Source organism: Vulpes lagopus, chromosome 8 (genome assembly GCF_018345385.1).
Source record: "Vulpes lagopus strain Blue_001 chromosome 8, ASM1834538v1, whole genome shotgun sequence".
In the NCBI taxonomy this organism is placed as follows: domain Eukaryota; kingdom Metazoa; phylum Chordata; class Mammalia; order Carnivora; family Canidae; genus Vulpes; species Vulpes lagopus.
Genome location: NC_054831.1, coordinates 12,707,878 through 12,732,234, shown reverse-complemented (window position 1 = coordinate 12,732,234; position 24,357 = coordinate 12,707,878). Strand labels below are relative to the sequence as shown.

At 38.3% G+C, this 24,357-nt stretch overlaps 1 protein-coding gene across 2 annotated transcripts in view; it reads left to right on the top strand.

Moving 5' to 3' along the window:
• NYAP2 (neuronal tyrosine-phosphorylated phosphoinositide-3-kinase adaptor 2) overlaps nt 1–24,357 on the top strand; it is a 255,854-nt gene that overhangs the window by 169,278 nt on the left and 62,219 nt on the right. For both annotated transcript variants that reach the window (XM_041767334.1, XM_041767335.1), the window contains exon 5: nt 20,729–20,935. In XM_041767334.1, the coding sequence (XP_041623268.1) occupies nt 20,729–20,935 (207 nt within the window). The remainder of the gene's footprint in view (nt 1–20,728; nt 20,936–24,357) is intronic.

The window sequence follows — 24,357 nt, the reverse complement described above, 5'->3', positions numbered from 1 at the left end:
ATAACTCCCTTCACTTAGGCTTGGATAAAGGATCTGACATCTTAAGTGGCTCATCCAATATCTGACATGAGGAGCGTCAGGCACTGGGGAGAATGTAAGCCATTCTCTGTTCCCACAGGGGGCAGGCTGTTTTCATATTACTGAATGATATCTAAGTCTTGAAGGTGGAGGCTTTGGGTCATGATCCAGGGTCCTGGGATGGAGGCCTGCATTGAGCTCACACTGGGCTCTGCTTCTCCCTCTTCGTTTGCCCCTCCCCTTGCTCATACTTCCTCTCAATAAATAAATAAAACCTTTAAAACAAAACAAAACAAAGTGTCAGGCAACATGACAACATGATTGTGAAAGAAGTCTTTTTCATCAGCAAAAGAAAAAAGTCACTACAGCTGAGGGGGTAACATGTTTTTCCAATGTAATATATTTTTTTCTGGTTAAAAATGGTCTATTTTTTTAAAATAGAAATTTTGCTGCCAGGAAGGCAGAGGTATTAACCAACGAATTAATTAGAAACCAAGAAGACTCAAAATGATTAATATAAAAAATATTTAGTACGCAGATGGAAGACTGTCAAAAGTGTTGTGTCTAAGCAGATTCAACAGACTTGCTTTTTTTTTTTTTTAAGTGGTCAGTTAACATGCTAAAAAGTTTTAAGGTTAGAATTTGAAAAATTCAACGCCAGAAAACAACAACAAACATTTAAATTTTGTACAGAATTCTGAGGATAGCCACAGACACAGAAAGAATGCTAACGTCCTCAATATAGATTAACTCTCATAAGTAGGCAAGGCATGGAGTGACCATCCACAGTATTTCTCATAAATGAGAGGCTACGACACAGAAATAAATAGCTGTTGAAATGCTTCTTTGTCACTTTTCTCATTTTTTATTAACTTCCATGGCTTTCCCAGTAAAGTCTTTATCTAGATGCTAATTAAGCAGAGGTTTGCTTTGCACATCAATTTTTAATATTCACTCCTCATGGTAAAATGAAACCTGCAGCATGCAGCTTCTCTACTTAAAAGCAGCCCTGACCTACTTCCATGTGAAATCAATGGAATACTTACGGAGACTCACAAGCAGCCAACATTTAAGGAGTCCAGCTCCTAATCCGTGTTGGTCTAAATTGTGTTTCCCTGGGCTTCCGCATTCTCCCTTTCTTTATTTTAAAAGTTAGCTTCTAAGAATAGAGAAGACTGTGGAAGCTATTGAACCAGATAAGTGAAGCCAAACCTGAGTTTTGTGCCCCCAGGGGATTGTGAGCCCATGTGTCAGCTAAATTTGTGGTGTCTTCAAATGAACAGAAACCCCTAGGTCTGGGATTGAGAAAAGGAAAACAAACCCTAAAGTGCACCCACTTACATTCAGATATAACCTACAGGGGAGCAAAATCGAATCTACTAAGAGTAAGGTCTTCAGACCCCTATGTTCTAAGGCTTTTGAAAGTAAGACATGTGGTATATAGCAAACTTTTTTGGAGGCTCCTTTGTTAGATACCTGAATTGAAGGGAATGAAATGGGACCAAGAATCATACCCAGTTAGAGGAGCAGTAGTCATCACAGCAAGCATACTGGGGCTCCTCCTGGTGAGGAGTTCCTACTGAAGATCAGGCAAGTTCCCATCCAGAGTTAACATGCAGACATATAAGGGGTTTGAAGTCACATAAGGGAACAAAACTAGAGAGATGACCTCATGCTAAATTCCAGAATCCTAAACTAGAGAAGAGTGAACCTGTAAAATTTATGGAAGAAATAGTGTTGAGGGTACACATATCTTTTACTCCCTTGGTTAAGTTTATTCCTAAGTATTTGGGGAATTTTTGATGTTACTAATTCACAAACATTTTAACCACATATATGTGTTCATTCAGTCTTTCATTAATTTGTTGCATGTTTCTAAAATATGCCAGGCACTATTCCAAGTGCTAGAATTTTTTATTTTGAAACATTAGGCAATAATACCTAAGAATTCAAATCAAGATGAGAGGTACATTTATTCTTGAAGAGGGTGCCTTATGAGGGAAGATTTGGCAACCAAAAACATAGTTACAAAGATATCAATGGTGTTAAAAAAAAAAAAAGACAGATTTAGAGCTGAGCATTTTATTTTACCTTATTATTCCTTTATTTTAAGAGAGAGAGAGAAAGAGGGGGACACTTGACAGGATGAGCACTGTGTGTTATTCTGTATGTTGGTAAATTGAACACCAATAAAAAAAATTGATTTATTAAAAAAGAGAGAGAGAGAGAGAGAGAGAGAAAGATACCTCATGCCCTTGAGTTGAGGGAAGGGGCAGAGGGAGAGATAATTTTTTTTTAAGATGCATGTATTTATTTATTTGAGAGAGAAGGAGAGCATGGGCAATGAGGAGAGGGAGAAGCAGACACCCCGCTGAGCAGAGACCCCCCCCAACTTGGGCTTGATCCCAGAACCCCGGGATCATGACCTAAGCTGAAGGCAGACACTTAACTGACTGAGCCACGCAGGTGCCCCCAAGAGAGAGAATATTAAACAGGTTCCACGGCCAGCACAGAGTCTGATGTGGAGCTCCATCTCACAACCTGAGCTGAAATCAAGAGTCAGATGGTCAGCTGACTGAAGCACCCAGCTGCCCCTAGAACTCAGCATTTTAGAAAGGCATTGTTTCTCTGTCCCTTGCCTCTACATTGTGCCATTCTGGCCCCCCTGGTCCAGGTTGCAGCATTTCCTTAGGTTCTGAAGCTCACAAAGGCCTGGGCATCTTTGATCCACTCCAGTGGACTGGTTCTCATGACCCTTAGCAAACAAGTGGTTTTTGTTTGAGGCATAATCATAGCCTCAGCTGAAGAATCTTGCCTTGCAAATACTACTCTCTCCTTATTCTCCTCCCATTCCTCCTATTTCTCTTCTTTTTTTAAACCCATAAGCCACCCCCCCCATTCAGTGGATATTGGAATTTTCTAAGGCCTTATTCATCATTCAGATTGATTTTGCCACAAAGAAGTCGGCTACCAGATAATTTATGAAACAAGGCATCATGGTAATAATGAATACTGGTAACATCAGAGATAAAGAATACTATCGAATCCAAGTCCTGTCTAATTTGCATTTAATTCATAAAAAGGTGAAAAAACAAATCCCTATATTCCTGAGATACTTCACGATTAAACAGTTCACACATGCATTTTGTATGTGTGTGTCATGTGAAGAAATGCAAAGAAAAGATAATACCAAGGTGAAATAAGGGGGCAGGTGACATGAGCCCAACCTAAAAGTAAGCTGAAAAAAAGACACAGAGAGAGGGAGATAGGAGAGGAGAGAGAGAGAGGGAGGGAGAGAGAAGAGAGAGAGAAGGGAGGGAAGGAGGGAGGGAACGGAAGGAAGGAAGGAAGAAGAAAAAAGAAAGAGGAAGAAAAATAGGTGGAATGATACTGTCGTATGAAACTTCCAGAGAACTCTTGTACCCTACCTTCCTTGGCTCCAAAGAGAACAAGTGGAGAACCAGATCCTTAACTTCCTACTCTCTGTCCTTAGGCCATGAGTCACACAGTGGGTATTCAAAAAATATTTGTTGAGCCTTGGAAATCTTATTTAACTTCCTCATATTACAGACAATCTGAAAACCAAAGAGGTTCAAATACTAGAGCAAAAATAGGATGTTATGTAAAAGGACAATCTGAAAAGAGTTCTGCTCTCTTGAATGCCCTCTAAACATTAAGAAATCAACATTTAAATAGGTACCTATTGGTTTTGCTTATAGCTTTACTTGATCTTCTTGACTAACTTCATTTAAAATACCAATTTTTTTGGGGGGGGGTAGCCAAACTTAGTTAATTAGAGACTTTTTCTAAGCAAGTGTTGGGGTTTTTTCCCCCTTATTCAAACATATATATATAGTTTTTCCACAAGAAAACTGAAAAATTCCAGATTGGCTAACAGTGATTCCCAAGCATTATTTCTTTATTCTAGACATGTTTATCTAAAGAATTGTTGAATTAAAATCAGCAAGAAATGCAATTCTTTATACATTCAATTCTGTAGTCATCAGTTATATTACCCCTAAAAGGGTTAAAATTTCTGCCTTGCTTTTCTTATGAAACCTTAATAGCTATGACTTTTTTTTAACCCTCAAATATGGCCATTAGTAACTGTGATTCTAACAATCTATGTTTTGCATTTGCTTTGATAGAATTTAATTATTCTTTATACCCTTTGTGACGAAGGGATTATTCTTGTTAGCATTTAATGTTTGCTTCAGGAGCAGTTATGAATGTATTTTCAGAATTATATCTTTCAGGAAGAATGGAAATGATATTTTTCTTCCCATGCATTAATATTTTTAGTGCCTGAATGCCTATGTTTCTTTTAAAGAAGATTGAAGCATTTTTCCATCTGCCTGTTAAAGTGATTTGAGTCTTAATTAAAGTTGATTGCACCTGTGCAAGTATTCAACTACGCACACACCTCCCACCTACTAGTGGAAAAGCTTGTCTTTCCTTCAAAAATTGAAAGAGAGAACTATGACCTTTTTAAAAAAGGCATAGAAAACAGACAACACTGAGAATTAAGTATGATGTTTTGTGGCTATCATAGATCAGTGACTTTGTATCTCCTAATGATTGTTTGGCAGGTGATGTAAAGCAGTCAGTTATCTTCCTTAAACTGCTGGTTTCCTTATCAATTATAAGGCAGCCTAGCTGAAGAAGTCAAACAAAAGAGTCAGAATTCGACAACAAATTCGCACTCACCCACTCACTGATTGTGTGTGACTCTTAGCTTTGGCAGCTCAGTTTCCCCTTATTTATGAAGATGGGGAGCAATCGTAATGCAAATAAATAAATAAATGATGGTGATGGTTTTATTTATTTTTATTTTTTTATTTTTATTTTTTTTGATGGTGATGGTTTTAAAATTCGATCTGGTCAAACATTTTTCTTCTCCACCTATAAAATATTTTTCAAGGAATTTTAATAAATATAAAATAGTTTAGCTCCTATTTTTCCCCTTTATCTTGGATAAGGAAAGATAATTAAAATGCTTTCAGCTAAAATAGGGAAAAGCAGGGAAATAGAGAACTCAGGCAGGCTACAAAAAGAGTAAGGAAAAGTATATTAAATGTTGCTAAAAATGTTCCAATAAGTGTAGAACAGTGTTTCTGACCCCTGGCTTTACTTTAGAAAATCTTGGGAAGCTTTTAAAAAATTACCAACATAAAAAAAAAATTACCCATGTCAAGGCCTCAGCCTCAGCAATGTAATATAATTGTGCCCCAGGCATGAATATTTTTGAAGGCTCCCCAACATTTCTTTTTTTTTTTTCCCAACATTTCTAATATACAGTTGGGGCTGGGAATCTTGAATGCAGAATGTATTCTGGTACTTATCAGAAGAATCCTAAACTTGAAGATCCTGGAGTCCAGATGCCTCATTTAAAGAGAAGCAAATGAAGGTTCAGAAGGGGCAGGCAATTTGCCCAAGGCCTCCCTGTCAATTAGGGGCTAAATTTGAACTGGTGCCTAGGGCATCATAACCCAAGACAACTCTGTTTACACTACACCATGTTGGGGTTGGGACTTCCCAGATCTTGACATTCACAGGTATGAACCCTGTGCACTTGGTTCCTAAATTGCCATATGAATCCATGCACTGCATTATTAGCACCAATTTTATATCTTCCAACAACATCTAAACCATTTCTATAAAAATGTGGCAATAACACATGCAACAGAAACATCAATTTTGATCCCAAATGCCTAATAGTAATTTCCTGTGCACATTAACTCAGTCTTGAGGATACATAAAAGTGCCCTACATAACCAAAGTTTTCCCCATCTATAAAATGTCTAGTAGTGGAATATTGTTTTGATCTTTCCAGTGATTCTCTTCTCCACTATTGTTCAAAAGGTTATTCTGACTTTGCTGCTTAAGAAAACAGATGAAAGCAGCAATGCTGTAGAGGCCATCGGTAGAATTCCACATTTTTTTCCAATAGAAGAAAAAGTTAATTTGGATTCCTTCCATTTGATAGATAATTGGTCTGCTTTCTCCCAGTGGTCTTAGTAAGCAGCAATTTTGCTCATAAAGCCAAATTCTCTTGAGTATCTCATAAAGGGCAACTCAAGTTATAGCCATTTTTTTTTCATTCCCTTCATACTATTGTTACTTCTCCTTGGGCTTGGCATTGTTTCTTCTGCACTTTGGCTGTGTAATTGCTCATGCTATTGGCAGCACCTAAGGATGTCTTGAATGTAAAACCATCCCTCTTTTGTCCCATGGTAAGGTATCATAAATTAGTTTGAAAACCTCCTTAAAAGAGGACAACATTGCAATCTTAAGAACACTGGGCTCCAGTAGGTGGTATATCCATCAAATACCACTTCTATAAGGTATTTAGGTACATGCAAATTCCATTTCACTTTAGACTGAGGAAACAAGCATATGATTTCAAGTTTTGGCCCTTCTCTTTTTTTTTTTTCCCCATAGAATTTAAGATCCAGGAAATGTCTTAAGGATGATCTGGTCTAAATCCCTTATTTGATAGATGTATACCAAAAGCACAGAAAGAAAACATATGCAGTGTCACCTAGATGATAGCAGAACCATTACCAGGGTCAACTTTCCCAAACAATTAAATCCAGAGATCTTTGTACCATAACAGTCTCTCTTCATCATTGCTGTGACTAGGGCAGTAGGAAGGAGGAAAATGTAAAAATCGCATATGTTTGAGTCCCTGTGGCCTCCTTTCTCCAAGAAGATTCTTTTTTAGATTGTTAGCTTTATGTTAATTTACTGTCTTGTGTCCTACTTAAGAATGACTCTAGTGTCAGGTCTTCTATAACTGTTGGCATATGATTTTGGAATTTGTCAAAAGATGTAGATATCTTAAAACATCATAAGTCAAAATGTGTGCCTGATCCAGGTTATAAAGATTTTATAACCATAAAACTCTCTTTGCCAAGTTTTTAGAATTCTCTTTGTCCCTCTAAGTGATTTTTACCAGTAATTTCCCTATCTTATATGTGAAGGTACTGGATGTAGAGGGACTGAGATGAGCCTTAGAATGTTAGGTCTTAAATGAGAAGGAAGAGCTAAAAGCCCACCATTGGCATTATAGGGGCCGCCAGGAGCTGTGGCCATAAATATTTCATGTGATAAATTATAAGGAGACATTTGCATTTTTATGCACTATTTTAAAGCAAAAAAGAATTGTTGAACAATAAGGACACTTTCCATAATTATGTTCTGATTTTAATATGCAGAGAATTGACTCTGAGTTCAGGGTAATTACTTAATGAATTCTCAGTATAACCTTGTCTGGTATTTTTCTCTCTAAATTTTGACATCAGATTAAGGCCAGACAATGAGGTGGGCTAGTAAAAAGTGATTTCTCTTGTCATTAAACATATGATGTTTTTTTTTGAGGTTCAGAAAGTGATCTTCATCTAGTATATAGTCACAAGTTTATCTACATTAAGTGCAAACACTAAAACTTGTTTATAAAAAGATACACTAAAATATTTCATCTTTCTACATCTTTGCATCCATGTCTATATACCCCATTGAAAAGGATGTTTAAGAAGTTGATGGCATCATAATGTTCAGATGATGATGTCTGAAGTTCTGTGGATTTCAAGTGCCCAGGGATAATATGGTACTAATAACGAGCCTCTGACCCTCACATATCTTGCTCTTGGTCCTTCTTGCATACTTCCCCTGAGAGAATCTTCCTTCAATGCTGATCGCATCACATACCTTCAAAAATACAAACTCTAGCTTGTCACTCAAAACCCTTCTTGAGGGATGCCCGGGTGGCTCAGTTGAGCTTCTGCCTTTGGTTTAGGTCATGATCCCAGGGTCCTGGGATCAAGTCCTGCATCGGGCTCCCCATGGGGAGCTTGCTTCTCCCTCTGCCTATATCTCTGCCTCTCTCATTGTGTCTCTCATGAATAAATAAATAAAATCTTAAAAAAACCCTCCTTGATTAGTTTCTTCTTAACTATGTAAATTTAGGCCCCATTCTTTCCTAATATAAAAGCTTTCTTCTAGATAGTCTGAACTTATCACAGAGCCTGAACCATTGTTCTTCTCCACCATTCTTTTTAAAGTATTGTGTTTGCTTGTCAAGCTAGAAGTTCCAGGATCAGCTTTTGGGAGGACACATCCAATGAAAGTGCCATGTGTGTTCAACAATTATGGTGCAGCTACTCTAGAGAACAGTGTGGCAGTTCCTCAACAAGCTAAAGATAGAACTACCCTATGATCCAACAATTGCACTAATAGGTATTTACCCAAAGGATACAAAAATATACATTCAAAGGGGTACATGCACCCTGATGTTTATAGCAGCATTATCAATAATAGCCAAACTATGGAAAGAGCCCAAATGCCCATTGGCTGATGATTGGATGAAGAACATAGAGCATATAGATACAATGGAATACTACACAGCCATCAGAAAGAATGAAATCTTGCCATTTGCAATGAGATGGATGGAGCTAGAGTGTGTTATGCTAAGTAAGTCAATCAAAGAAAGACAAATACTATATATTTTCATTCATATGGAGAATTTACAAAACAAAATGGGTGAACATTCAGGAGAGGAGAAAGAGAGAGAGAGGGAAACAAATCATGAGAGACTCTCAACTCTGGAGAACAAACTGAGGGTTGATGGAAGGTAGTGGGTGGGGAATAGGATAGATAGGTGAGGGGCATTAAGGAGGGCACTTGTTATGAAAAGCACTGGGTATTACAGTAAATGATGAATCACTGAACTCTACTCCTAAAACCACTATTGAACTGTATGTCAACTAACTAGAATTTAGATTAAAAAACCTAGGGGCACCTGGGTGACTCCGTCAGTTGAGCATCTGACTCATGATTTTGGCTCAGGTCATGATCTATGGATTATGAGATCGAGCCCTGTTTTTGTCTCCATGCTCAGCAAAGAGTCTGCCTAAGATTCTCTCCCTTTCCCTGCCCATGCAAGCTCTCTCTCTCTCATAATAAATAAATAAATATCCAAAAACTAATAATAAAATAAAATGCAAAAACAACCCCACAAAAAATGAATATTTCATTTCTCCTAGCTTGCAAAACTCATTTAACCCACCCTCTCCCTCCCCTTTCCATTCTTCAAATCACTATTTAATCAAGATTTCTTGGCCTCTCAACTAGGAAAAATCATCTATTATAATTTCATTGTGCTCTATCATCTCTTCTTATTGCTCATACAGAGCTCTAATACTGTATTAGTTCCTATAAATTGTTTTTTTTTTTTTTTTCCTCTCTCTAAGAAAGGAACCCCATGCAGCTAGAGGTGTTCTAGTCTCTCACTGTCGTGGTGCCTGGCACATAAAATAGCCTATATATATGGAGCAAGACATATGCATTTTACTATGGATTGAACATAATAATAAGAAAAAATATTAATATTTTTTCTACACTTGCCTTTTTAAATCAAAGCAATCCAAAAAGGTATGTCAGAGTAACTACTAAAAGCGGTCTTGAAGAAAACTCATGTTCTTTGTTTTCTGACTTGTTTCACTGTTACTGATAAATATCACTTAATAGCTGTGCTTTGGATTACGCAGTTTGCTATGGGAATTTAATCCAATCTTAAAACTACTGTGGACCTCTATATAACTTGCATGTTAAAGTGTCTCAGGGGCTGAGTTGTGCATAATCTATGCAATCTAGACTGACAACTGATTTCTCCCAAATCTCATTATATTAATGTTTTTGCTTATATAATCTTCATTTTTTTTAAATTCCTTTTTATTTTATTTTATTTTTTTTAATTTTATTTATTTATGATAGGCACACAGTGAGAGAGAGAGAGAAGCAGAGATATAGGCAGAGGGAGAAGCAGGCTCCATGCACCGGGAGCCCGACGTGGGATTCGATCCCGGGTCTCCAGGATCGCGCCCCGGGCCAAAGGCAGGCGCCAAACCGCTGCGCCACCCAGGGATCCCTTAAATTCCTTTTTAAAATATTTTATATATCGGGGATCCCTCGGTGGCTCAGCAGATTGGTGCCTGCCTTGGGCCCAGAGCATGGATCCTGGAGTCCCGGAATTGAGTCCCACATCAGGATCCCTGCATGGAGCCTGCTTCTCCCTCTGCCTGTGTCCCTGCCTCTCTCTCTCTCTCTCTCTCTCTCTCTCTCTCTCTGTGTGTGTGTCTCTCACGAATAAATAAATTTTAAAAAAGTCTTTGGCTTAAAAAAATATTTTATATATTTATTTTAGAGAGAGAGAGAGGAAGGAGGAGAGAGGGAGAGGGAGAAGGAGAGAGAGCATCTCAAGCAGACTCTGCATTGAGCACAAAGCCTGGGGGAGGTTTGATCTCATGATCTTAGGATCTTGACCTGAACTGAAATCAAGAGTCAGACACTTAATGGACTGCCTAGAATCTTCAAATTTTTTTTTAAAAAAAGTGGGCTTTAACATTTTTTTTGATTACCTTTTATTATTTTTAAAAGATTTTACTTATTTATTCATGAGAGACAGAGAGAGAGGTAGAGATACAGGCAGAGGGAGAAGCTGGCTCCCTGTAGGGAGCCCAATGCGAGACTTGATCCCTGGACCCCAGGATCACACCATGAGCCAAAGGCAGATGCTCAACCACTGAGTCACCCAGGTGTCCCTGATTACCTTTTAAAATAAGGTAAATAATTCTCCTTCTTAAGATAATCCCAAGAGAAGAGAAAACCAAACAAAGCCTCACTGGTGTGGCTATTTGTTCAGAGAGATCTGAGTTCAAATCCTGGTTCCTCCAATTACCTACCTCTGACTGGCTCTGGTGAACTTATTCATAGCAGGACTTTTAAGTTTCCTGAACAGTGAAAATTATCACTATACAGGCCTGGAAAGACTATGAAAAGATTATAAATATTATTTATAAAGAGTATAGTGCAACATCTGATGCATAATAGCCACAGATTCCATGGCAGCTTTCATCACAGTGCTGTTGCTGGCATTGTAAGACATTGTTTAGAGCTGGCATTGTGCTTTTCCAGTAGTAACTAGGAAACAGGGAAAAACATTGAGGGTATTATCTATATTTTTTAAAACCAGAACTCCTATTTATTTCAAGTCTCCTAATCAGGTAGCAAGAAAAAAAATTTGGATGTTAGGTTTGCCAATGATGGTAAACAACTCATTAATGTTTTTTAAGAGCTTGCTTTCTTAATTTATTTTCTAGTTCACTATGATTTGACTGGCAGGGGAATTAAGCTACAAAAAAGTCACCTTGACAAATGTAAAACATTCTGAAATATAAAGCAGAGGTATATTTTGGAACAGAAATAGTAATACTATTGAATCTTCATGAGCTCTTTTGCTTTTTGTACTAGCTTTGGCATTATAGATGTATACAATTTTAGACTCAAGAGGATTACTTAGAAATACTTTATTTCAATCTACAATTTTATTTGAAGAAATCAAGGTTCAGGAAGGATGTTTTATTGAACTGACCTGAGCATGGACTCCAGATTATCTCAACCCCACTCCAGAATGGTTCTGAGAAATATTTTAATTTATTGTGAAGATTTCCCAAATTTATCTAATTTATATCAAAATAATTTTTATATTAAAGATATAGTCACTATCATACTTGTGAAATTTTTTACAGGTCTTATTTTTTAAATTATTTTCAGAGATTTCATTCTTTGCTAGTATTTTGGGTGAAAAGCTATTTGGAAAAAAATTGGGTGGCATTATCTTCATTCAAATGAATATAAATAAAACATATAAGCTGTTTGAATGATCCTTTTAGAGATTCTTCCCCTTGTACATTCAGCATATAATTATTGAAACCATAGTATTTAAGATATTTATTAAATACTCAATAAAAATGTGTTTGTCAATTTTATAAAGTATTTTTGTTACAATTAGAATGAAGAGATAAGCATTGCCTGCCAAATGGTTACACTGTATTTGGCAATTTAACCAATCTCTCTGCCCCTCATTTTTCTGTCAATATGCCAATAAAAATATTGTCCTCAGTAGAAAGTCAAGGATTTTGTATTTAAACTATATTTTATAGGAAATAAAATGAGAAATAATATCAGTTAAAATGTACATTAGGGTAGTTCAATTGCTATAGCAAAAAACTACAAAACTTCAATGGCTTTATATAATATGGCTTGTCTCTTGTTCATGTCATAGGACATGACAAATGTCCCAGGCATGTGATAATCAATTACTGGATTCGTGGAAGATGGAGAGTTCTCCCCACAGTTATTGGAAAGTTACCATCTGGTGACTTTACCAGCACCAGTACCTGGGACCTCAAAAAAGTCTCAGCCAGCAGGAGGGGATTTCATGGGAATTTTTATGACTTGAACTGGAGGTGGCATACATCACATGTACCCACATTCTAAAGGCCAGACCTCAGTTATGTGGCTCTTCCTCACTGCAAGAAATGCTGGGCTGTATAGTTTAAGTGCGGTCCCAGAGAGAACAAATTTGGCCAGCATCTGACTGGACTCTGCCCACAGGTCCCTTAGCTTCTACATTATAAGAACAAAAGTACAGATTGCATTCTCTCGGTAAATGTCTCTCATTACCCTGCAATACTAGAATTTCTTAAAGAAAGTGTTACTAAACGATATCAACATCTGAGCTGATGACTTCAGTGAAGTTTTTTTTTTTTTTTAAATAGAGATAATTTGGCAGTATCTCTACAATCCTCATCCACCTTCATAGAAAAAAGAAAGGCAAATAATTAAGTCATCTGGATGTTTAATTGAGAGATTTTAAAGACCAAACATGGTGTTTGAAATTCTACTTGTTATTGCACCCTATGATAAGTGTTATTCCCTGCAACCATAAAAAAAAAAAAAAAAACTGTTGAATATAAGTCAGTATGTGAGTTCCAATGTCTTATGGTGAGCGATACATGCTGGGCAGTGGCCAGGAAACCTGTCTCTTTATCGGGTCTTTGCTAATTACCATCTGTGTGACCTTGCGCAAGATGTGTTAAGGCTCTGAGCTGTTTGTACACCTGTAAAGGGTTAGGATTATTTGTGTTTCCTCTCCTGCTTCAGTGTGTGTCATCTAGTTTATTATTTTGTTAAGTAATGTGCCTCATCTATCTTATTAAATGGAAGTGCCTTCTTCACCCAAACCTGGGCTTTCTTTTCAATTTTATTTAAAGCCATGTAATCTCCAGATGCCTGAGCTATTGTTCTTTGTCTATTTATATTTGAAGAGATGACATCCTTTAGATGTTGGAATTGACATAACTGATCCCAAACGACAGAGTTCACCTGACAGAGAAGCAACAATAAAAAATAGAAAATTGGCCCTGCTCCTGGTGCCCTTTTGTTGTGGAAACATGGGAGCCTGTGCCCTCTTTTCCCTGGAGACTCGGGAGATGGAATAACAGAAGTGCAAAGAGAGGACTCCAGTTCTCACCTGGACTCTAAGGAAAACCATGTCAGGCTGTCTGGCTCTGAGCAGCTCCAGACACCACAGTTTTAAAAGACACCATGATATGCAATTAGTGTCCAGGCCAGGGTGCCCGGGAGAGTGAAAGTTCTAGATTTGTACAGTGAAGAAGAGGTGAGCAGCAGGAGACTGATTGCCTCACTCTGGATTCTAAAGGATGTCTGCTTTAAAAACAGAAATAGACTAGTTCTGAGTTGCTTCAGAAACTGGACTACCAACAACCAGCAAATGGTTGTGCTTGGAGGGAGGCCGACTTGGGCTCTGTGTGAGAGCTTTCCAGCAATTAAAGATGTTCAAAACCCAGCCAAACTTTCCCATGAGGTGGGAAGTCTCCCCTCCCTGGAGCTCTCCTCCCAAAGGCAGCCAGACAGCTCAGTAATGACATACACACACCTTACTGTTCATGAGCTCTTGACACTGTGATTTCTAAGGTCTCTTTCAGCTTTAAATTTGATGATTGAATCAAATACCATCTGATAATGGAATTTAGTTCAGTGCCTCCTTCAGCACTTCCAAGGTGCTGTTTTTCTGCCTAATTAATCTGCCTCCATCACCTTTCATTATTTCCATTGTTCAGCAGTTGGAATAGAATGGAGAGACTTTGATCCTGCTGATTATGCCAGTAGGAGGGGATAATTCCCGAAGCTTTTTTTTTTTTTTTTTTTTTGTCCACAGGAAGCTCAAATGCTCATCAGCTGTATGAACTTTGGTCCCTTTGTTACCAGCCACCAAGTTCATTTTGTAACCAAGGGATCCCTATGCGAGAGGGTGAAATTTCAGAAATAACTAGTCACAAACCACATACATAAAAGCCTCTTGTGTAAATCATCTAAATCATCTAGATGTTCATAGATGCAATTAAATGATATGGCAAGTTAATTCTTACATATTGCAAAAAAAGGAAGGAAGGGGGGGAGAGAAGAAAAAAAGAAAAAGAAAGAAGAAGGAAAGAAAGAAAGAAAGAAAGAAAGAAAGAAAGAAAGAAAGAAAGAAAGAAAAGAAAGAAAAGAAAGAAAAGAAAGAAAGAAAGAAAAGAAAAGAAAAGAAAAGAAAAGAAAAGAAAAGAAAAGAAAAGAAAAGAAAAGAAAAGGGTGTTCCTCCAGGAAAATAGTGTGGCCATATTTCCAAATAATACTCATTTTCCCAGGCAAATAACTTTTCTGATCTGCCAGCAAGTCAATTAGAAACATAACCTATACGTATAGGTAAACAAAAATAATTTTAGCTAACTCATGTTTGTCATTGAGGGTTATTGGTTCATGGTATGGCCTGAGAGCCAGGTGAGAATGGAGAGGTAGGAGGGAGAGGCTGTGCGGCGTCATGGTCGTCAATGGGCTTGGATCCAGGAATGAAGGCTAATTAATGAAGGCTAATTCACCCAACTAACCTGGGTGAAGCATGCATGCACTCATGCATCCTGTCAGTTCTCACTGAGGGCTCTGTTAGATACTGAGGACCAACATGAAAGGTATAGTCTTTAGTCTTAAGAAGCTGCTATAATCTGGTGGGGGAACTAGACATATAAATCAACTACATGATCTTCCTAGCCAGAAAAGAAGCAAGTCTGGAAAGAGGATAATGCTGTCTGTTTTAATGTGTGCAGTCCCGCAGATGGCCATACATAAAGGTCCTTCAGTACAATCGTGTTTTCTTTGTCTCTAGAGCTTCAGAGGGATTTTTAGGTTTCTGAGACTTATAAGATTCCTCTGTACCATTTCTTTTCTTTTTTTTTTTTTTAAGATTGTATTTATTTATTTGAGACAGAGAGAGAGAGAGAGAACAGGGGAGGAACAGAGGGAGAAGGACAAGCAAACTCCATGCTGAGTACAGAGCCTGACGTGGGGCTGGATCCCACTACCCTGAGATCATGACCTGAGTAGAAATCCAGAATCCAACACTTAACCAACTGAGCCACTGAGCCATGCTCCTCCTCTGTGCCATTTCTGTTTAGAGAGTAAATGTGGTTGAGGAAGAGTGGGTCAGAGAAGCTGGGAAAACTCAGTATCTGATGGGGGACAGATGTGCTGGTGAAAGCCATCCAACCTGGGAAGCCAAGTCCTTCTAGATGGCCCAGGACCTCCCCAGGGAGGGGGTGTAGAGGGAGGAATAAGGTAGAAACTAGAGAGATAAGAGTAGGTCCAGAGATAGCATAAAGAGGGGAAACTCTGAGAAAGAACTTCAGAATTAGCAGCATGAAGCGTGATGAGATTGGAAGCATGAAGAGAATATTTGGGTCATGAAAAGATTGCTCCTAGTCTCTTATCTTTACTTGTCCTTTAACTTGAGTCCCGTAAGAAGTTTAAGACAACAATATGCAGAGTGTAGAGTCTGAAAGACAAATGTAATGAAATATACATGCATTTTTCACAGCAAGATTTCAGCTCAAGATCAGATTTCAATGTGAGAATCAGATTTTAGATCAATAGAGGACACTCAGTCCTCTAGCTATATGAGCACCTTCCATATAGTTGGCCCTATGCTACGTGCTCAGGCTGTAAGAACTTAGACCTGAAAGAACTAAGGTCCCACTTAGAAATTTACCAGAAGACCCAAGATTGATATCTATCAGGAAGGTTTATGGTAGTAAAATCAATTTTGTTTTTCAGGCTTTAAGAAAACATTGAAGTATATGGATATGGATAAATACCTCCTGATTCCTCTGAATAGATTTCTTTGAGGTTTCAACACGTCTTTTTTAAAGATTTTATTTATTAATTCATGAGAGATAGAGAGAGAGAGAGAGGCAGAGACATAGGCAGAGGGAGAAGCAGGCTCCCCACAAGGAGCCCAATGCAGGACTAGATCCCAGGACCCCGGGATCACACTCTGAGCCAAAGGCAGATGCTTGACCACTGAGCTACTCAGGAGTCCCTCAACATGTCTTACTGTATATATATGTCTTAGTCTGATCGTCTGCTTTCCATTTACTTGCAACAACTATGTTGAAGATTTTCACATTATTTTATTTAGAAAATGCATCTCATAGGAAGCTTTTTTGAATATCTGTAGGAAACTAAATTTATTCCCAAATAAAATTCTCAATAGTACATTCATGATTTCCTTCTGTTTAGGAGGCAAACGTTAAGGTATAGTGGTGCAATTCCGAGTAGCACGACATCTTCCACCCTTTTGTTCAAGTTTCCTTAAATATATCTGCCAAAATTCACTGAAGACTAACCTCTGGGACTTGAACACAAAGAAGGAAGAAAGAAAGAAAGAAAAAGAAAAAGTCTCCTTTTTGTTTCCAAAGCTGTATTGGGCTTTTACTGAGTTGAGGTTTGAGACCTAAGTGACACTTCCCTAGTATGTGTATGCAAGTAATTTGAATGAGAACAAAGAAATTGATGTTGGTGAAGTTGCCTTGACACACATCCTCAGCCTTTCATATTTAAAATGTTGTCCAAACCTGCAGGAAAGAAATTGGATCCAATGTTATGGATAAGCATTTTGTTATCTTGATAAGTTTCAGTTCCAGTGGAAGAAGACTAGTGTGCATGAGAGAGAGAGTGTAAATGCTGAATATGGGTAGTGGAAAAAAATACAGAAGTTGGTAACGAAAGCAAGTATCTTCAATGTTTTGTTTGAAGTCTGAAAGGAAGGTAAAGGGAAACAGATGGGTCATTAGGCTTTGAGGCTGTGACATTTGGAAGCCAGAGTTACATTTTCCTTGAAACTGTGAATAAACAGCTTGGAAATTGTCTATGATGTTCTTTTCTGCTACTGGTTTTATTCCATTTGACTCAGGGCACTGAAAAGCAAGTGTTAGTTAAATTGTCTTGCTGTAATTATTATGCTGGAATGTATCACTTTTTAAATATTTTTGCTTTCTAGATTTGATTTTAGTGTAACTGGGACTTAGGCTTATTTGAGGCCCATGTAAAGGCCAGGGATCTTTCTGAGGTTGTTATTATAAGACTACCCTCCTGGTTTAAGTTTTATCTCACAAAATAATATTCATGACATGTGTTTACACAACTGCATAGCTTCTTGGAGCTGGAAAGGACTATAGCAATGTGCATATAAATGAAGAGCAAACAAAGGAGAACTGGCAAAGGCTATTTATTCAGAGCTTGCTACAGCAAGGCAGTTAGCCACCATTATTTACAATTGCAGAGATTTGAAGGCAGGGAGAGGAGTGGGAAAGTTTTGGAAGAAAAACTTAGTGAGAAAGAAGCTAGACTTCAGCTCTGCCCCAAATGAAGGCTGCTGGCATGGGGAAGCTGCAAGCAGGCCAACCAGGAGGGGATCCTATGTGGTTGGATAGGGATGCAGATCTGATTTTCTCCGATGGTCCTATGTTGGAAGCAGAGGCAACAATTCCAGAAGCTGTCAGTTATTAATTAAATCCTGGCTGTTTGGGGCCAACTGTTACAGAGATTATTGTTAGGCTGCCTGGGTTGGTTGCTAGAGATAGTAGCCTGACTTTCTGTAAATCTGACTTAAGGAAAGTAGATTGGATTTCTGGGCTCCTTACTGCAGATGATGGGTTGGAGTTCTATTTTTATATGGGGTCTGGCAATTTTCCATTTGTGTTTTCTTTTTTTTTTTTTTAATTTTATTTATTTATGATAGGCACACAGTGAGAGAGAGAGAAGCAGAGACATAGGCAGAGGGAGAAGCAGGCTCCATGCACCGGGAGCCCGACGTGGGATTCGATCCCGGGTCTCCACGATCGCGCCCCGGGCCAAAGGCAGGCGCCAAACCGCTGCGCCACCCAGGGATCCCCATTTGTGTTTTCAATCTCTCTTATCTAGTCCAAATGTAGAAAGATGAAATAAATTCATAAAGAACAAATGGCTACTATTTATTTAAATTAATAATATCTTTTATATGTGTGGCACTGCTGAGTTTCTAAAATATTTTAAAATGTAGAATATCATTAGATCCTTCAAATTAAATGGGAGAGGTTAGACTGGGCTGGTATTATCTCTATTTTGTAGGTAAGGAAATGAAGCCCTGAGAGAAGCACTGAGCCCAAGTGCTCAGTGTCATGGGTTACTGGTCCATGACCATGCCAGGGTTGCAAAGCTAAGCCACTCAGATGGCCTCACCTAGGGCTTCTTACTGCATTACAAATCTGATCTGTTTCTGCCTCACAGTTTCAGGTAATGGGGAACCAAAGTGGGACATTTGTATTCTCACACTGATGGCAATTGATGAGTATTTGAACTTAAATGTAACAAAATCAAAATACAGATTCTCTGAACCATTGCAGTTATTTTTTTCACTGTAGTCTTTCCCAATGATTCCTCATTTGAATGAAACTTTCAACCTGGTGAATTTTACAACCTGTGATTGTTATATAATCAGATTTTGGAAAATACTATTAGCTCTGTGCCACTTTAATACATTTATAACACTTGCTCCATTCTCTTATTCCATTAGGAACGTTGTATTTCCTACACACATCAGAAAGATGCCCGAGGAGTTGAGAAACGTACTAAATTAATTAATTAATTAAATATCTATTGAGCAGTATTGAAGGTGCTAAAGACACCAATGGATAAAAGCTAAACTAAGCAAGACAAAACATAGTCCCTGCTTCCAAGAACTCAGGGCCTCTTGAAAAGAGCAGATACGTGGAAAGATATTATAAGACAATGTCAATGCAGAGATGACCAAATCCCAGCATGGGGTGGGGATATGGGTGGAGGAGACCTCAGAGGGATACTTAAATTGAGTAACCAGGACCCAGGAGTCTTCCCGGAGCAAAGACAAAGTACAAAGGTATTCAAAGCAAATGAGGTAAAAAATAGTAGCACTAAAAACAGCCTTGTTTTGTTGGAGGTGGAGTAGGGAAGAAGAAGGTTCAACCAATTTAGTAGTGTCTCTTGAATGTAGTGTTCAGGGGGGAAGCAATGAAGTCAAAGAGAAAGGGAAGAGTGACATAGTGGGGAATCTCGTGGGTCATGATAAGGAGATTAGACATAATTCGGTGGGTGGTAATAGAAGGCTTCAGGAAGGATTTTAGTCAAGGGTACATGATAAACAGGTTTGCATTTTCTGTTTGTTTGTTTTTGTTTTTAAACACTTCTCCATGTGCATTATAGAATGGCTATCACATCCATTTCCCGAGACAACACTGTTTTGAACGTAGCAAGTGGTTATTGCTCATAAACCATCTTTACTACATGTGTTTTTAAACACTTATGTATATGTGTAACAGAATGGCTATTACTTCCATTTGCTGAAAAATACACTTGGTTAGATTTGCATTTTAAACAGATCATTTTGGCAGTATATGGAGCTCAGACTTCAGAGAGGCAAGGATTGAGAGTAGTAGACAAGCTACAATAATTCAAGGGCAATGATTAAAGTTGGAACCGAAGTGATTGAGGTAGATGTGATACAAAGTGCAACAGAAGGCAAAGCAGGATATTCATAAATAAAATCTGTAGAATCTGCAGACTGATAGATTTGGGGAGTACCAGTTAAAGGAAGGGAAAGATAAGTATCCAGCATTAGCTAGACAGGACAGGAGGAACTATTAGTTTAGTAAGAAATGGTGTCAGTCCAATATCTTAGGTGTTAAATGTGTGTTATCCATGGGGCATGCAGATGGACTCACCCAGCAGGCAGTTGGATAAGTGAGTCTAAAGCTCTGAATAATGATCCAGGCTTGTGATAAAATTTTCAGAAATCACTATCAATCCTGGAAGATAAAATCACAGGAAAGATTATATATATATATATTTATATATATATATATATATAATGAAAAGAATAGTGGCTAAGCTAGCATCTTGGGGACAACATGTAAGGGATGAGTAGAGGAAGGGAACATATGAATGACAAGGACATGGTATTGAATGTAGAATACAACCAAGGAAGATGGGTGCTTATAGAAGCCGAGAGAATGTTTTAAAAATGTTTTGCCAGCTAGAAGGCAAGAGGTGATCTTAGCAAAACAGTTTTAGCAGAGAGGTGGACTGAATTCATGAATTCATAGTAGGTAGTAGAATGAATAGATGATGAGACAGTTAAGACTTTGAGTCTAACATGCTCCTTTAGAAGTTTCCTTGAAGTTGAGCACAATAGTTACCAAAAGACTCAAGATTCATTGAGGTTCTCCTCTTCCAGGGAGAAAACTATTTCCTGGTGATATTAACCTGCACTACTCAGAAAAGAAGGCCCCACGTAATCTCTGTCCCTGTTATATTTAAATGTTGTAATCTCCAACCCACTTCCAAGTTGACAAAAATATATCGAAAGCATTTTAGAAAGTCACTCTTTAATGTTTTAAAGGGGTCTGGGAAGGATGTGACTTTTGTTTAACGGAATGTAATTCTGGTTGATACACAGAATCGACAGAGGAACTCAAAGTCCGAAGCCACAGCACGGAGCCGTTACCAAAGTTGGACAGCAAAGAAAGAGGGCATCATGGGGCATCTTCCAGAGAGCCTATCAAAGCTCAGGAATGGGATGGAACACCAGGACCGCCTGTGGTCACCAGTAGAATGGGAAGATGCTCTGTGAGCCCCACCTTGTTAGCAGGAAACCACAGCTCAGGTAAGAAAAATAATGATCTTTCAGATGCAATTATCACTTAGAGAACCATAACCACAAATATAACTGTCTCTACTCACAGACAGCATAAGTAGCCCTTCACACAAAGGGATGAGCTAATATGTTGCACCACTCCAGGGAGCATTATTCACGTGGATGATAGAGTAGTGAATAGTGCTTCTAGGAGCTGTACAATGAAGTGCCTCTGACAGCTCGAAACATCTTGTACTAAATTTCTTCAAAAGCATCTAGAGCCCTCATTGGAAGCAGTTTTAATTTATAAAGTTTAAGTGATGTAGAGTTTATGCCTTCTGTGCTTCAAAAGAGATTTTAGGCAACTGGGAAAAAATGAGCAGAAAATGAAAGTGAGGATAAATATGTAACAAAAACTGTCTGAAGGCAGTAGAGAGAGCAGATAGCAGGAAGCATATACCGTGATGATCTGAATGCTCTAGCTGAACTGTGGGCATGCTACTAAGTTTCTGGATCTCAGTCAAAAGAGTTAGAACATTCGAATCAAATACCCCCTTAGATTTCGCAAGTTGAAATTAAGATCTGCAAGGCAATTTTGCATTTTTAATAGATAAACATTATGAAACATCAAAATTCTAAAAGCCACATATGTTTGCTTTGAAGTGATTAATCTACCTGGTGGACTCACAGAGAGCCGTCAATTGAAGTAAAAAACAAATGATCAAGCAACCTCCTGTCATTTTCAGGTTTTTATCCCTTAAGAATGTTAGAGTTCTGAAGAAAAGACCAACCCTTTAATGTTCTTTTCAACTCTGATACTCATCTTGGAAAGCAATTTTACATGCATTTAGCCTGTGGACTCTCTCTGGCAGTCATGCACAAGTTAAAATTGGAACCGGATGAATGATCTCTGTATTTGGGAAAGAATGTTTCTAGAATAGGGCCTAGCAGAAACCGAGCAGTAGCTTCCCCATACTTAAGGTGTAACTTACCTTTTTCGTTATGGAGCCATAAAAATCTTGGAGAAGAAACAAGTGACTTGAGCAGAAAGTAAAAATTTACTTTTTGTTGGTAAAGTCTAAATAGCCATAGATATGTGAGAAGATGTGTGCATTTTGTCAAAAATAAAAAGAAACATATTGTGTAGGAAAAAACACCTCTCCCAAACAAGCTTGGCATCACTATTCAGTTGGGATTTAGGATTAATTTTAGGCTTATTAGTAGTATTTTTTAATTATTTAAATTTGTACTGGTTCTAGACCCCCAAAATATGAGTAATATGTACTCCTATTGTGACCAGAGATATAAAACCAAAAGCATTACCTGAGTGGCCATTGCGTAACAGCCACTGTTCTAGAGTCTCAGAGCACAATGATGAACAAGACATCCTTGCATCGAGATGCTCAAAGTCAAGAGAAAGACTGATCATCACTATGCCATGTGTCATATACAAATAAGGTATGAAACAAAAGAGAAATCAATGCATTTTTCCTGGGAGCAGATGATTTTGGCAAGAGCAGTCAGGGGGTTTGGGTGGGTAAATAATAACTGCTTGAGGATGTAACGTTTGAACTAGAGCTTGAAACATCAAGAGCTTCTCACCAGGAAGATGACGGAGAAAAAGTCTGCCTTCTGGATTAACACCTAAAATCCTATGGGTTAGAGCATAGTGTGGTTTGGAAGACTGACTAAAGAAACTGTAAAATAAGTTGGTTCTGGAAAGCAAGAACCCTGAAGGGCCTGTGTATTACCTAGAAATGCTTTTAGCAACAAAATGCTGATTAATAGTAGCTTAAGTAATAATGGCTTCTGTTAACTCCCCTAGCCCTGTATCTAGAGGTAGGCAGTTCCAGGTATTTTCCTGCTGTTCAGTGATGTCATGGAGGACACAGGGACTTTTTTTTTTTTTTTTTGACTCTGCCCTTCTGCTATCCTTGATGATTTCTTTCATGAGGAGCTATGATTCTGGGCCTCATGCCCCAGCAAACAGTCCCTTTCATCTAGTTGGTCTAAACTGGGAAACATGTCCTCTGGACTCATCACTCAGTGAAGGGGAATAGGATTTCTATGAGTGTATAAGGGGCCCTTCTTTCTCTTAAATCAAGAAGCTTCTGCCTCCACTTGGAAATGAAAGCAACAGTCTATTCTCAGGGATAAGGGGAAGACAGTGTTAAGCAGCGGGCAGTATCCGCCACAGCATGGTTAGGTTTGGAACATTATGTATTAGATATTTTGTAGTCACTTAAAGATTTGTAAGATGGGTGTGATACAATTCGGTTTTCATCATGAAAGATTCATGATGGCACCAAAGCTTCAAGAAGGGGTGACTGGGAGACTATTTACTACAACAGACATCATCAGTATGAGCTAGGCACCATAGTTAAGGTGGGAAAGTTAGGACTTAATTCTTGACTATGTTAGGGTGGAAGTGCTCTGGGACATTTAAGAAGCTAATAGACACTTGGAATTACAGATCCGGAGCTAAAGAGATTTGGCAGTATTATAGACTGAGGCTAGAGACCTTTGGGGGTGATTAGAACCCTAAGACTGGATGATTCTAAACTAGAAGAGCAGGAAATGGAGACGAAAAGGAAACAGAGATTGGACCCTGGGAAATCCAAACATTTCAAAGTGTAGGCCAAAGAAGAAGGAGCTGTGAAATAAATGAAAACAAAACATATAGATGGTCCACATTAAACTTTGACTGAATATTTGGAAAGCTGCATAAAAATGGGGAAACTATAATATGTTTTCGACACTTTGATGCGATTCTTCCAAGAAATTTAGAGGGTAAAAAGAATTTATAACATACTTTCACTTTCTTCCACTGCAAACTCCCGAAGCATCTCTTTTGCTTTACGACATCTAAAATCTGCTTTCCTGGATCTTTCAGCTGTGTTTGTAGGGCAGTAAATTGTCTACTGACCAGAAGAAATGACATAAATATCTTCAGTCCCTCACACTGTCCATCTTAGATGACAAAAGATGTAGATAAAGGTGGAAGAAGAAGAGATTTTTGGTACATTTTTGATAAAGACATTTTTGTATCTCTATTAAAAGAAATGTGAGGGGCACCTGGGTGACTGAGTTAATTAACTGGCTGCCTTTGGATCAGATCACGATCTCAGGGCCCAGGGATGGAGCCCCACATCTGGCTCCCTGATCAGCGGGGAGCCTGCTTCTCCCTCTCCCCTGCCCCTACTCCTCATGTTCTCTCTCTCTCTCTCTCTCATAAATAAATAAATAAATAAATAAATAAATAAATAAATAAATAAAATCTTAAAAAACAAAAATGTGAAATGCAGGGGCAAATATAGAGTCCCATATATAATAATGTTAGTGTAAGTTAGGGTTTCTTATGTGCCAGAGAAACTCTCAACATGAACACTCAAGGGATGCCTGAATGGTTCAGTCCGTTACACTTCCAACTTTTGATTTCAGCTCAGATCATG